This window comes from Muntiacus reevesi, chromosome X (assembly GCF_963930625.1).
Source record: "Muntiacus reevesi chromosome X, mMunRee1.1, whole genome shotgun sequence".
NCBI lineage: Eukaryota > Metazoa > Chordata > Mammalia > Artiodactyla > Cervidae > Muntiacus > Muntiacus reevesi.
In genome coordinates, this window is record NC_089271.1 from 102,373,807 (window position 1) to 102,388,946 (window position 15,140).

The following is a 15,140-nucleotide window of genomic DNA, read 5'->3' on the forward strand; positions in this document are numbered from 1 at the left end:
AATGTAAATTTAATTATGGGAAGAAACAACAAGAGGGAACATTTTCCTGTAGCAGCAGGCTAGTAAGACAGGTATGGTCCAGAGACTTTTGCTACTTACAAGTCCTGATCTAGGGACAACACATTGAGTGGCCTGTCAATGGAATCTTTGTTAGACCTGGGAATGAGCCTTCCCAGCACCGCGGGACACAATGACCATGAAATGCCCCCCAAACATGGTCACCTATGACTATGAAGTCAAATATGACTATCACAATCTTAAGAGTGTCTTTTTTAAATAATTTAATTAAATATTTTATCAATATAACATAAGAAGGAACAATCTCAGAAGTGAGTCTTAGTAGCACAGAACTTAATTAACAAAACTAGAACTTAATATTTAATGAAACATGATTTTGTTCTTTTCTTTTTTCTTTTTTGGAGAGGTCATTGTGAAGGCATTAACACTGTACCTAGGTAAGGCTTTAACCCATCAAATACAAATGACTATCAACTGGAGTTTGGCCTTTGCCAGCTGCTTCTACAAAGATTAAATCATGACCACTATAAGATGCTGAACTTCAACACCCCCTTGAAAAGAGTTAAGGGTGGAGACAAAAAATAAGGCACTCTGAGCTCTGGGAAAAACCCAGAGAAACAGGCCTTCAGGTAGTCAGATGTTTTCAGGTAAAGATTTTTAAAAATCCAAATTCTTGCATCTTCTCACACCTAGAGAAACACTAATGTCACGAACCAATGTCTGGACCTGGTTCTCCTAGTTGTGCATCGGCAGCTTTTCTACTTCTATTAATCTTTGGGCCACATATCCTTAACTTTCTTGTTAAGTTTGCTTCTCCAAATAGAAGTACGACAAGAATATCCCCCAGTCAACGCCCAGACAAAGCTAGAACAAGCTGCCTTAGTCTGGACTCACATCACCCTCTGTAAATGCACCCCGAGGACCCAGGCTATTCTCCCTTTGAGATCTTATATGGGAGATCACCCCCAGTGATAAAAAAAAAAAAAAAAAAAGCTCAAGGGAGACCACCAGCTAACTGACCTGGAGCTGTAGGCCCTGGGAAATTCTTCCACCATATCGCCCAAGAAGCCTAAGAAAGGACACCCATGCCACTGGGCAATTGGGTTCATCCCTATTAGCCAGGAGATGAGGTATGGGTTAAAGATTGGAAAAAGGAACCAATTTAGCCAGTTTGGACAGGCCCTCACACGGTCATCCTGGCAACCCCTACTACTGTTAAGGTTATAGGTATCATCCCTTGGATCCACCACACCAGAGTCAAGAAGTCAGTGGCTTCCTATAATGAGGACACCTGGAAAGCAGTTCAGGACCCCAAAAACATCCTCAATGTCTGTTTCCAAAAACAAGTACCCTCACCCACGAAGGATCGTGAGCCCTGTTCTAGTCACTCCGGAAGTTGACTAGTCCATGCACGGCAGAAGCTTGAGGATTCTTCAGCCTTGCTCCAGCCACACTCCGGCAGCTGGCTGGTCAACACACAACAGAAGCTTGAGGATCCGGCTATCAAAATAACAATGGATTTTCATTGTCAAGCCTGAACTCTATCCCTGATTGCTATTATTTCTGTGCTCTTCACAACAGGACTAGTTTCAGTCACACCCCAGGACTGGTGCTTGGGTCTGAAGCTGCAGTTAACTGTCTGTTATTTCACTGTAATGGGGAAGCCTCATTCTTATTAGAAGTCTCTTACGATCGATTATCCCTACTAACTAAACTGCTACACAGTATAACTGACCCCCCCTTCACGATAGGCTCAGTTGCTAGAGCCGTGACAACCCAAAGATGGGGAGAAACCCTTTTGCTAGTCTTCAGTTACCTGTTATGTGCAGGCTGCTTTGCAGCCTTTTGGTGTCTCTTGCTTTAACAGATGGTAATGCCCCCATCAAGGCCTTTTCTTTGTTTGTGAGACAGATGCTTACTTATGTCTACCTGTCAATTAGATGGGTATCTGCACCTTAGCTTTCCTCACTACCCAGATGAACATTGTCCCTAACAACCAGACTCTCACCATATGTCTGGCAGCACATACAAGGTCAAAAAGAGCCATCCAGTTTATACCTCCACTAGCTGGTCTGGGAATCATGGCTGGGGATAGGAGGAATTGCTTCATCAACCACCTTTTACCATACACTATCCAAAGACTTCACAGATGACATTGAGAGAGTGGCCAAATCTTTAGTGGCTTTACCTGACCGACTAGACTCCCTTGCTGGGGTGGTTTTGCAAAATAGGAGAGGTCTAGACCTACTGACAGCTGAAAAGGTAGGACTCTGCCTCTTCTTGAATGAAGAATGCTACTTTTATATAAACCAGTCAGAAATAGTCAGGAACATGGCCCAACAACTAAGGGAACAAATCATAAAAGGAGAGAAAAACTAGCTAATTCCTGGGGTAATTGAAGCAATATCTGGAGTTGACCATCATGGCTTCTCCCTTTAACAGGTCCTCACTTCATGCTCTTTGCAGTGCTTTTGTTTGGCCCTTGTATTCTCAATGCTGTTACCCAGTTCATAACCTCTCGGATTGAATCCACAAAGTTACAAATGGTAATGGTTCAATACAACCCCATAAAAGATGGGGAGCTCTGAATGTCCTACCAAAAACATGGGATGATGCTTTCTACAATGAGGGATAGAAGCATCAAAAGGGGGGAATGAAGAGGAAAAGTTAAATTTTTACAGCACCTCCTTCTCCTTCTCCTTCTGCCTCTGTAACTCAGCTTGCCCCTTGCAAAGTCTAGATCACATAGGTCGCATAGCGTCAGAAAGTGAAGACTTGCAATGCTAGGAACTGGAGTTTATCTCACTCACCCTTGTCCTGCTCTTTGCAATCACCCAGCCCCTGCAAACCTGCTTTATCATACCTGTCCAGGTCAGGAATCCCCCTCCCCATCTTGACCACTGTTCCCACACGTGAGAAAACCCTTAGTTTAAACAAGCCTGTTAACAGGTAGTGTTGCCCACTACAGTCTATCTATAAAAACTGCAATCCCTTTGTTCGAGGCTCAGAGGTTGGAGTGTTAACACCTCTGGGTCCACTGGTGTAATAAACCTGTCTTCTCCAACTCTCCAAGTGTCATGCTTGGTTTCCCGAGTACTGGTTTCTGCAACATTGTAACTAAATGTCTTCAGCTTTAAACCTTAGACTGAGAAGACTGTGTGCCAACCCGAATTCACTCATGTCTCATTTGGAACCTTTCCAGTGTATTTACACTCAGGCAGAAAAACCATGCGTCTACTTGATCCTGATCAAAGTGCACTTTGTCTTTTGGACCCAGGAGATTCATCTCTAAATGAAGAGGAACTTCTAATGTATATGTGCTATTTCAAATTTTCTTCTCACCCGTAAGACATTGTTGAGCGATCTGGTTGCTGCCACCACCCAGCCTCATCACGATCACCTGCCACAGAAGGAACCCAGCTTTCCAAAGCCCCAAACCGCCCTGACTCAGGAACCGACACATGAGGGCTCCTCCTGGAACCCCACCGTCCCGCCACGTGTTGCCTTGTTCTGTGGGACCAGGGGACGTCTCTCTACCTTCCTCATGTGACTGCAGCTCATCACTCCAGGTGTGGGGGTGCCCTGCTTTTCCCACTGCTAACATGGCCTGTCACAGAAATCAGGGCCTGTGAAGTTCTGTGGAATAAATGAGCCAGGGAGCAGGGCCTTATTTAGTCAGATTAATTTTCTCCTACTTTCTTTTTTTTTTCCCCTACCTTCTTAAATAATAACCAGGGAAAATCCAAAAAAAGTGGGATAGCTTAACAGTATAAAATGACAGACAAAATATAAGAAGCAAGACTTCGCTATAATCACATTTTATTTTCTATTTCTTTCACCAAGTACATTACTGCTAAGTAAGTTCACATTTCCAAAATAGTTATAATTCCATTCTCATGTTACCATGTTCAGGGTCACAAAATAAATGGGAGAGTTCCCAGACTCTTTTAAAAACCAGCAAGACTCTATTCCTTAAACTGGGTAAGCACAAATACACGTGTGATCAATGTCATTCACAAAGTTAGATACTGAAGTTTATTAAGCCTTTAGCTGAAATACACATTTGAAAAATTCCTAAAGAAAACAGAGATCAATCTGCATGTCATCGCAGAGAGCAGGAACCTAAAAATGCTACACACCAGGTTCCCCAAGTGGCCTAGGCCATCACTCCTGAGAAGGCTGACTACTCTGTCTTCAATCACAGAGGGACAGATCAGCCTGGCTGCTGCTCTGGCTCAGGGTCGCCCTACCTCCTCCCTCACATCCTCTGCAGAAGGCAATGGGAAGGACCTAAAAGCCCTTTGGTTGACCCTGAGCAGATACTCCGTGAATTTCTCCTTGCTGGTCTCTGCAAAGGCCCAGGGACCCCACAGGAACTCGTATCGAGCAGGGGCGCTGTCAGGCACCTGCCGGTACTCCAGGTACCCCTCCCGCACCCACACTTGGGTCAGCAGCTCCCTGGGCTCCCCAAAGATGGAGTGCTCCCTCCCAACATACACCCCCATCTTGGTGAGTGCTCCCCAGATCTCCTCCTCAGGGCCAGGATCCCTATTCTGGAGGATCAGGCTGAGGACCACCACCAGGAGGCCAGCCTTGGGCAGGCCCTGCCCACCTCTCTCCATTGCATCACAGGTGAGGCCCAGGCAGGGAACCATGATGTAGACGTGCTTCCTGGGGTCTACCTCCCTCAAACCCACGCCAAAGACCAGCAGAAGGCACTCAACTGCTTGGCGGAAGACCACTGGGTAGTGCTGCTGGTTATCCCTGAGGACCATATTGAGCAATTCGGCATCGGAGGTTGGCTCCTTGGCTCGATACTTGCGGAGCAGGAACTTCACCATGTTAGCCACCATTTTATTTACAGGTTCCTGGGGCAAGGCCTCCGCGGCAGACGAGGAGACTGGCGGGGAGAAGGCCGAGGGGGGTGCAGCCTCTCCCCCCTCAGCCCCCAAGACCTGTGCCTCCTCTGGGCCCTGGGCCTCGCCCAGGTCACTCATCTCGACCACGAGCACGATGCCTGGGATCAAACCACAGACAGGAGTGAGGCAGGGGACATTGTGGACCATGGGCCTCAGCTAAGAAATACATCCTGGGTGGTCGACACAGGCCACTAACAGGTCTCCTCTTGAGAGGTGCTCTCATCCTTTCAGGAGCCCTCCTCCTAGGCGGTCTGACCCTTGGCTATGCTAAGGAGGAGGGCAGTGGCTCCCCTGCGTGTAGCCAGCACAACCAAAGGTTCTGTGGCTGACACAGTGGGGGGATTAGGGCTTTGTGGGGTTCCCTCTGTTTTGGGATGGAGAAGCCCTGGTGCTCATTCAGGGCACCCTCCTCACCTTGACTCCTGGTACTGCCTGGACCTCCTCTGTTCTCTGACCTCTGGACACAGGCCTCAGACCTCTGACCTCGCCTCCTGGTTCCTGGAGTCCCTGTGAGAAAAATAGAGGGGGCCCCTCCTGGATAGATTCTGCACAGACCTGGACTCAGGTTTCCCCCGCCCCCCAGCTGTGGGGGAGTGGTCCCTTTGTCACTCCCTTGTAGTGCCCACCTTTCCCCTGCCAAGGCCTGGACCCTGCCCTTTGGGGGCCTGCAGAGTAACTCAGAACAAGACCCGAGTCTGAAGAGAAAGTTCTAAGGGCCCCACATGTGGTCGCACCTGCCCAGGGCCTCCCGCAGGTCCTAAATAGGCTGTGGAGATGCTCGGTTCTCACCTCATGTCCAGCCTAGACTCCCAGCACTGACCACAAGAGTGGGTTCGGCCCTGTCCATGGAGTCCACCCTCTGTGGATCTGATGCCTCCACCCTCCGCCTGAACACCTCCTCTCCTGAGACCCCTAAGCCAGAGGTTGACAAACTGCTCATCCTGTTTAACCCACTCTGGGACCTTTAAGACCCCATCAAAGACAAGGATCCCTCTCTGTGTTGGGGTCTAACTGCCTCAGTCCTTTCCCGCCTGGAGCCTAGATTCCAGGCAGGACCTGGAATTGGCCTGTCCTCCATTTTGAGGCCCCGCCGCTCTCACCCGGTCCCGAGTCTCTCTGAGACCCGATGTCAGGAAATGCAGCACGAGGTCATCCTGCCTGGGGAATACCAGGGTCCCCTCTTCTCTGGGGCCCGGCTCCCCTTACTCCTCCATCAGGGTCCTCACCTTGACTCCCGGTAGGACCGGGGCTCTGTCCTCCCCGAGGTTGAAGCCCGGCTCCTCACAACAGGTCCCCAGTCTCTCTTGAGACCCGGATGTCAGAAAGTCAGGACAGGTGTAGTGTGCTCTTCTCACCCCAGGGTCTCCCAGGGCTGATGACAGGGGCGGGGATCTGTGGGGTTCCATCAGCCATCCCTGGGGGTCCCCTCAATCCTCCCTCAGGACCTTACCTTGTGTCCGAGTAGAGCTTCAGAGTCTCTCCTCTCCCCACCTGAGGCCCCGCCCCTTATACGAGGTTCCCAGTCTCTCTGAGACCCGGATGTCATGAACTGCCTGGGATTCTCATCCTACCTCATGGTCGCGAAGGACCGACAATAGAGACAGATTTCTATGAGGTCAAGGGTCACTTAGTCCTCCCTCAGGGACCTCAACTTCTTACCCCACAAGACCTGGAATTCCCCTCTCTGCCCACCTGAGGCCCCGCCACCTATAGCGGATCCCCAGTCTCTCTGAGACCCGGATATCAGGAAATGCGACATGTGCTCATTCCACCCTATGTGCTCCCTGATCCCATTCTGTCATGCGGTCCAGGTTCCCCTCAGTCCTTCCTCAGGGTCCTCACCCAGACTTCTTCAGAACCTAAGATACTCCCTTTCTCCTTCTAAGGCCCGCCCCTTATATCAGGTCCCCAACCTGTCAGAGACAGGGATGCCAAAGTTAGGGACACGCTACCAAGTGCTCATGCCGTCACCAGGGATGCCTAGGGATGACATTAGGAGTGGGATCCATGGGGTCCTCGTGTCCTCCTCAGGGTCCTTGTGTCCTCCTCAGGGTCCTTGTGTCCTCCTCAGGGTCCTCATCTTGAGCTCTGCAAGGTACAGGATGTCCCTGAATTGACCCAAGGGTGGACCCTCACACCAAAGCCCTCATTGCCCTGAGACCACAGCTTCCAGAGCTGCTGGTCTCCTGGAGCAGCAGAATGGATTGTACGAAGCACATGTGAAGTGCACACTGGGATATGAGAGCCCATGGTGCTGGGGTTTCACCCTCCAGGGACTGGGCAAACTCCACATCTGTCATCATTAGTTCCCTCACTAAGTAAAATACATGGCCCTGGAACCAGAGGGAACAGTGACCCCACCTACCACCACTCCCAGTGTCCCACAGGGGAAGCTGTGCTTCTGGGACCCCGTGTAGGTTCTGCAGTTCCTTAGCGGGGCTATCTAGCCGTTAGCCACTTCTAGCTATTTACATTTGACTTCACATTATGTTAAGGCAGAAGGCCAGGCCCTGGAACACACTAAGTACATTGGAGTCACACTGCCCAGCCTCATGTGGCTACTGGTCACTCTGTTAATGGTGGTGACAGGACGTGCTCCTCCCAGAGGAAGATGGTTCCCCCAGGAGATATCATAACAGTCCTACTGACCTATGAGCCATGGTTCCCACCTGGTTCTTTGCGCTCCTCTCTGCAGAGGTTCAGGCACCAGTTTCCCATCCATGTGTCTCCTCTACTCCTGACCCAGCCCTGCCGTGTGATGAAGGGAAAGGGAGAGAAGGATGGACCCCAGAAGGAGGGCAGAGGGAGAGGACTGTGTGGTCCTCATGTGATTCTGGCTTGAAGCTCAGCTCCAGACTCCTAGGCTGCATCCCTGCCCCTTGCTCCCAGGGCTCTCCACCCTCCTCAGTCCCTCTGGCTATACCACCCCCAAGATACCATCTGCAGTGACCAGAATCCAAAATGCACCTTCCTTTTCCACCCTGTCTACATCACAACTGTCCTGGAGGGCTCTAGGAAGAGAGTAGTTCTCCTAAAAACACCTACCTTCTGACTGTGCCACTGGGAAGAGCCCAGGTCCTCACCCTTGGCCCTGAATGGACAGCACCTGGACAGATCTTCAATCAGTCAGTCAGGCAGGAGTGTTTCCTGCTTCTTGGGATCTCAGGCCCATGGATGTGGCACCACCTGCATCCAAAATACCTGTCCATCCCACCCCAGGCATCAAGACACAAGGGATGCTTTTTCCCTAAAGGGCATGCTATTGTTATTTAGATGAACCGTTTTTTTGTTTGTATTAAAATCGGTGAATTAATCTTGTATTTATTTCCAACTTGTTGTAGGTTTACATAAGGATCCCCTGTTCCCTGCAGGCAGCTTCCAGAAAGCACATGGAGAAGAGATGTGAACAAGGACCTGGAGCCTCTCCCCTGACCTGGAGTGTACTCGGTGCTGGTGCTCAACAGACAGCAGCCGGTAGGTATAGCTTGTGATGAAGACAATTCCCTTCATGTGTTGAGGAGTTTCTGAGGAAGCCAAAGATGCCCTGAATCTTCAACTGTTTCTAGTCACTACTCTCTACTGGCATTTTCTTTTTTTCTTTCTTTCTTTTTTCTACTGGCACTTTCCAATGCAAGATCTGATTTAGTTTCCAAGGCTCTTGGGAATGTCAGGGAGGGGGCCCCCCTCCCCCCACTCCCTCCAGTTCTCTTTCTGCAGCGATGCCCGGCCACAGTCTCAGCAGAGTGAATATGTGGCCCTACCTCCTAATGCCAGGGAGTGTAGCCTGGGAGACTCGGCTGCCTCCACAGGATAGAACATGTCTGAGCACAGGTGCCCGTAGGCTCCCCAACAGCCATGACCTTCATGAGAGGCAGGTATCAGACAAGTGACAGTGGGGGACAAAGGGCAGTGAGTTTTCTTTACAAAATCCAGCAAGGATAGGCACAATGCCCCACTCTTCAATTGCAAGAAGGATTCTGCTGCTGTTGCTGCTGCTGCTGCTACGTCACTTCAGTTGTGTCGAACTTTGTGCAATCCCATAGACAGCAGCCCACCAGGCTCCCCCATCCCTGGGATTTTCCAGGCAAGAACACTGGAGTAAGTTGCCATTTCCTTCTCCAATGCATGGAAGTGAAAATGAAAAGTGAAAGTGAAGCCGCTCAGTCCTATCTGACTCTCCGAGACCCCATGGACTGCAGCCAACCAGGCTCCTCCATCCATGGGATTTTCCAGGCAAGAGTACTGAAGTGGGATGCCATTGCCTTCTCCGGGAGGATTCTGAGGTGTGTGAATTCAAGTTCAGTGCAGTTTTTATTGTTGTTGCCACGAGTTCCGGGAAACAAGCTCCCTCAGTAGGACAATGCAGATAGTGAAGTGCAGCTTATTACACTGGTGGGCCCAAGACAGAGTCTCCTCTTAGCCAAGGACCCCGACCAGTTTTTGTGAAAACCTTATATACCCTAAGTGTATAAGGTTCCCTGAAACTAGTCTGAACAAAGGAAAAAGAAAGATCCAAACACAGTTAACCCGTGATCATATGCCTTAAGCCCAGGTAGTTAACAGTGGACAATTATCAATAAGCCTGTGGTCATACCCCAGTAAGCATAATAGAATGTATGATTCTATTCAGTTACACAGATAATTAAGGTATTCTTTTAGGGGATGGAGAGCCCTGGGGCTCTTCCTTCCGGGGTCTTGCTTTTCCAGTTGTTATGTCGTCTCCTTAGATACTGGGTCTATAGCTCAAAGTCCATAGTCCCGCCCAAGATGGAGTCCTAGTTTCAAGACAGAGCCTGTTCTGTTTCCTCCTTCACTATGGCTTTGGGGTCTGACCACCTAGGAAAGCTGACCCATCAGTTGAAGTGTCCAATTTCCAGTTTCAAAGAAGAACCCCATTAAAATCTTACCAGAAGACGGAGGGTGGTAATTGAAATGTCTTCAACTGTATTCCCTGAGACTGAGTAGACTGTGTGCCAAACCAAATTCACTCATTTCCCATCTGGAAACTTTCAAGTGTATTTAGACTCAGGCAGAAAACCCAGGTGTCTACCTGTTCTGACCAAAGTGCACTTTGTTTTTGAGACCCAGAGGATTTACTGGAGAGAAGATGAACTTCTAAAATGCATGCCTGATTCCAGACTTTCCTCTCACTCATAAGACACCGTCTACAGTCTGGCTGTTGACACCACTCAGGTTCATTACCATCATCTCCCACAGAAGGAACCCAGCTTCCCAAAGCCTCAAACTGCCTTGGCTCATGCACCAACACTCGATTGCTCCTCCTGGATCCCCACCGCTGTGCCCCATATTGTCTGCTCTGTGGGACTATGGTATGTCTCTCCACATTCCTCCTGTGACTGTGGCTCCTAGATGACAGCTCTAGGTGTGGGGGTGTCCTGCTTCTCCTAGTGTCGCCACTGCTAACACAGTGCCTTCCACAGAGCAGAGGATCCGTGAAGTTCTGTGGAAAAAATGAACCAGTGAGAAGGGGGCTTATTAATCTCATAAATTTTATCCTACTTTCTTAAGTAATAACCTGGCCAAATCCAATTAAACAGATTGGTGGATTAGCTGTAGAAAAGGACAGTCAGAACCTATAAGAAGTGAGAATTCACTACAATCGTTTTTTATTTTCCAATTCTTCCACAAACTATATACTGCTAAGTAAGTTCACATATCCAAAATACTTGTAATTCCAGTTCCATGTGATCTTGCTCAGGGTCACAAAATAAAATGCGAGAGTTCCCAATCTCTTTTACAAAACAGCAGAAGTCTGGTCCTTAAACTGGTTAAGTACAAATACATGTGTGATCAATGTCATTCACAAAGTTGGATACTGAAGTTTATTAAGGCTTAAGCTGAAAAAACACATTTGAGAAATTCCTAAAAAAAAACAACAAAAAAAAAATAACAGAGATGAATTTCCATGTCATCACAGAGAAAAGGAACACAAAGATGCTACACCCCGGGTTCCCCCAAGTGTCCCAGGCCATCACTACTGAGAAGGCTGACTGCTCCCTCTTCAATCACAGAGAGAAGGATCAGCTTGGCTGCTTGTCTGGGTCAGGGCTCCTTTCCTCCTCCTTCACAGCCTCTGCAGATGGGGGTGGGAAGGCCCTGGAAAACCACTGGTTGACTCTCAGCAGGTCCTCCATGACTTCTGACTCGCTGGTCTCCGTACAGGCCTGGGGACCCCACAGGAACTCGAAGCGAGCAGGGTCATTGTCAGACACCTGCCGGTACTCCAGGTACCCCTCCTGCACTCACACTTGGGTCAGCAGCTCCCTGGGCTCCCCTAAGACACAGTGCTCCCTCCTGACAAACATCCCCACTTGCTGAGTGCTCCCCAGACCTCCTCCTTAGGGGTACAGTCTCCATTCTGCACGATCAGGCTGAGGACCAGCACCAGGAGGCCGGCCTTAGGCATGCTCTTCCCACTGCTCAGCATCGCATCGCAGGTGAGGCCCAGGGTGGGGACCATGATGTATATGTGCTCCCTGGGGTCTACCTCCTTCACTTCTACACCACAGACCAGCTGCAGGCACTCTGAGGCTTGGCTGAAGACCACTGAAAAGTGCTCCTTGTTATCCCTGAGGACCTTCTTCAGCATTTCCACCTCCGAGGCCATCTCCTTGGCCCGATACTTGAAGAGCAGGAACTTCATCAGGTTAGCCACCATCTCATTCAAAGCTTCCTGGGGCAAGGCCTCTGCAAGGGTAGAGCAGGAGACTTGGGGGGAGGAGGCCGAGACGGATGCAGCCTCCCCTGCCTCAGCCCCCAAGAGCTGTGCCTCCTCCAGGCCCTGGGTCCTGAAGGTCTTCCTCGGGCTTGCTCAGCTCAGTCATCCAGACCATGAGTGCAATGCCTGGGATCAAACCACAGCCAGGAGTGAGGCAGGGGAACAGATGGGGACCATGAATCTGGGGGAGAAAGGGGGTGTCAGCGGCCTCCGCTGAGCAACACACCCTGGGATTTCTGACACAGGCCACTTACAGGTCTCCCCTTGAGGTGTGCTCTCAGACCTCACAGGGGCGTGCCTCTGGGGCGGGCAGTCCCCTGGCTACCTTAAGGAGGAAGTAGGGTGGCTCCCCAGGGTGCAGTCAGCACAGTCTGAGATTTCCAGGGCTGACAAGGTGTGGGAATTAGGCCCTTGTGGGGTCCCCTCTGTTCTGGGGTGGGGAGCCCCTGGTGCACACTCAGGCCATCCTCCTCACCTTGACTCCTAGCACTGCCTGGACCTCCCCTGCTCTCTGACTTCAGGACATGGTCCTCAGACTTCTGCCTTCACCTCCTGGTTCCTGGAGTTCCTGTGAGAGAAATGGAGGGAGCACCTCGGGGTTAACCTGTGGCACAGCCCTGAGCCTTCTGGGATGGTACGAGGGGTGGACCCTGTGAGGTCACCCCAGTTGTGCGGTGGGAGGTCCCCTCAGGGTTCCCTTGTAGTGTTCACCTTTCTCCTGGCACAACCTGGCCCCTCCCCTCGGGGGGCCTGCATGGAAACTCAGAAAAAGATGCGAGCCTGAACAGAAAGTGCTAAGGGGCCCCACATGTGGCCACACCTGCCCAGGGCCTCCTGAGGGTCCTCAGCTCCTCCTCACATCCTGCCTGGCCTCCCAGCACTGACCACAGGGGCAGGGGTCTGCTCAGTCCTCCCTCGGGGTCCGGGAAGTCCACCCTCTGTGGACCTGAAGTCTCATCACCCTCCCCCCCACCCCACCGCCTGATCACCCCAGGTCTCGAGGCCCCTAAGCCAGAGGTCAAGAAACTGTTCATCCTGTTCACCCTGTTCACCCCACTCTGTGGACTCCAAGACCCCCATCAAAGGGAAGGATCCCTCCCCATGTCCGGGTCTAACCGCCTCATTCCTTCCTCTCATGGAACCTGGACTCCAGGCAGGACCCAGGATTATCCTGTCCTCCCTTTTGTGGCCCTGCCGCTCTCATGAGGCCCCCAGTCTCTCTGAGACCCGCACGTGAGGAAGGCACACAGGCCTAGTGTGGTCTTCTCACCCCAAGGGTTCCCACGGCCAACTTCAGGGGCAGGGATCTGTAGGGTTCTGTCAATCCTCCTTCGGGGTTACCTCACTTCTCCTTAGGTACCTCACCTTGCCCCCGGGCAGGACCTGGATTCTCGCCTCTCCCCAAATAAAGCCGCACCCCTTATACCAGTGCCCCAATCTCTCAAAGACGCGGATGTCAGGAAGTCAGACCATGCCTGTTTCATTCATTCTACTGCACTGTCGCCCTGGACTGACAACAGAGACGGGCTCCTCTGAGATCTGCTCTGATTGGGGTCCACGGTCCCCTAGTCCCTCCTCAGGGTCCTCAACTTGACGTCCCGCAGGACCTGGGAAGTTGCCCCCCTGAGTTCCCACTCCATTGATGAGGTCTCAATCTGAAACCCAGATATCAGGAACTCTTCCCCCATACTGGATCGCTAGTCTGAGACCCGTATTTCAGGAAGTCTGACCATGTCTGCTGCACTCATCCTACGCCAGGGGTGCCGGGGACCAACAGCAGGGACCGACTTCTCTTAAGTCTCCTCTGTTTGGCATCCAGGGTCCTCTCAGTCCTCCCTCAGGGCCCTCACCTAAACTCCTTCAAAATCTAGGAATCTCCCCTCCAATCTTTGAGGCCCTGTCCCTTATATCAAGTCTCCAATGTCTCTGAGACCCGATGCTCATGTCCCCATGAGTGTCTCCCCTGTGACAACAGATGCCAAGACCGGTGGGATTCCCTGTTTCCTCCCTCAAGGTTCTCATCTTGAGCCCTGGCAGGTCTGGGGATGCCCCTTGTGTTGACCGGAAGCAGGGCCCTCACACCAAGGCCATCACTTCACTGAGACCCCAAAGGGAAGTCTGTGGACATAACACTAGGCTCCAAGCCCAGAGCTTCCCAGAGCTGAGATGATGCCCTGGGCATTCCTCAACCCTCACTCTGCTCTTCACTTTGACTCTCAGCAGGTCTGAGAGTCCTGACCTTGCTCCCCTTAGAACCAGGCTATCCCCAGCCAGGACCCCTGAGAGGCAAGCAGGAGTAGGGGGCTCATTCCTACAACCCTGCCAGGGTCTCCCAGGGCAGAGAGCAGTGATGACCTGGATGTCTTGGGGCCCCAGAGCCCCCCTCAGGGTTCTACCTTGACTCCTAGAACAGCTGGGTTCTTTCACTGTGCTGACCTGAACCTGGGCACCTGACCCAGGCTCTCACTTCACTCCCATTGGGATCAGTGACATTACATCTGGATGCTACGCCCCATGGTCCCCCAGGGCTGTCAGGAGAGCCACACATGCATGCCCTGGGGACCCTCAGCCTCCTCTGGTCCTCGCCTCAAGTCTCCAGAGGACGTGGGCCCCTCCCTCTGCCTACCTGAGATTGGGCCCCAAAGACCAAGCCTCTGACTCCGCAAGTTCACTGACAAAGTGAGGGGGAGTGTGGGGTCTCAGCCTGACAGCCCGGACCAGGGCCCCCAGGAGTCCCAGTCGGGCTGGGGTTGTATTCTATAGGACCCTCTGTTCCGGGACAACTGGACCCTCTCATCCTCTCTCAGGAGGGGGCCTCGTTAACCTTCGAGAGAAGGCTGCAGTCCAAGCACAGATGATGGATGAGGGGGCTGCTGTGCCCATGACCTTGTGGGAGCACAGGTCCATTCCCATGGGGGTTGCTCAGTGTCACCACACTTTGGAAATTTTTGTATGAATGATATTGTTTTAGCTGAAGAGTGTGAGCAGTGGCAGGTGAATTAGCAAGAACTCAGCAGCCTGTAGATGGCCTTGGTTACTCATAGTGACTTCACACTCCTCCTCTCTGGGGTATCCCCAGGGTCATCTCCTGGTGGCTGTCTTCCACTGGTCTACACGGATGCCCCCCCCCCACCTCCCACATGGGCCTGTCTTATGCAGAGTGTCCCAGAGGGACTCTACGGGGCCAAGAACTTGTGAGTCGTGGGTTCTAACTCCCCACCGGTCGGGCGACTTTAGACTCTTCCCCCAGGAAGGAGAGACATTTGGGAGGAGGGTGGGTGGCTGACCTGCCCTGCCCCTGGGGACCCTGAGGGCCAAGGACTCAGCCTCACTGGAGTCCAGCCCAGCCCCCATGATGGCCTGGCTGCCCCAGCCCCACTAACAACCCCCCAGAGCACTGCTCAGAGGCCAGAGGTGCTGCCTGAGTGAGGCTTGGGCATCCCCAAGTTTGCTGAGGGTGGGGC

At 51.8% G+C, this 15,140-nt stretch overlaps 1 protein-coding gene and 1 long non-coding RNA gene across 4 annotated transcripts in view; one reads left to right on the top strand and one right to left on the bottom strand.

Moving 5' to 3' along the window:
- LOC136154266 (uncharacterized) overlaps positions 1-10,576 on the top strand; it is a 35,851-nt gene extending 25,275 nt beyond the window's left edge. Inside the window, exons 3-4 of one of the 3 annotated variants that reach the window (XR_010660504.1) lie at positions 8,279-8,411; positions 10,020-10,576. This is a non-coding gene — a long non-coding RNA (uncharacterized lncRNA). Of the gene's footprint in view, positions 1-3,295; positions 3,543-8,278; positions 8,412-10,019 lie in introns of those variants that run through there. The other 2 variants (XR_010660503.1, XR_010660502.1) reach the window with 2 other exon arrangements.
- Positions 10,577-10,978: 402 nt separating this feature from the next.
- LOC136154638 (melanoma-associated antigen 10-like) lies at positions 10,979-11,616 on the bottom strand. The gene is made up of 2 exons (XM_065916839.1): positions 11,290-11,616; positions 10,979-11,194 (listed from the first exon to the last, which is right to left on the bottom strand). Exons 1-2 carry the CDS (start codon positions 11,614-11,616, stop codon positions 10,979-10,981), a joined length of 543 nt encoding a protein of 180 aa, XP_065772911.1.
- Between the last annotated feature and the right edge of the window lie 3,524 nt (positions 11,617-15,140).

Coding starts and splice junctions, on each gene's coding strand:
- LOC136154638 (XM_065916839.1), bottom strand. CDS start 11,616: ATGGTGGCTAACCTGATGAAGTTCCTGCTCTTCAAGTATCGGGCCAAG. Junction 11,195..11,289: donor ACTGTACCCCTAAGGAGGAG/GTCTGGGGAGCA, acceptor GTGTGAGTGCAG/GAGGGGTACCTGGAGTACCG.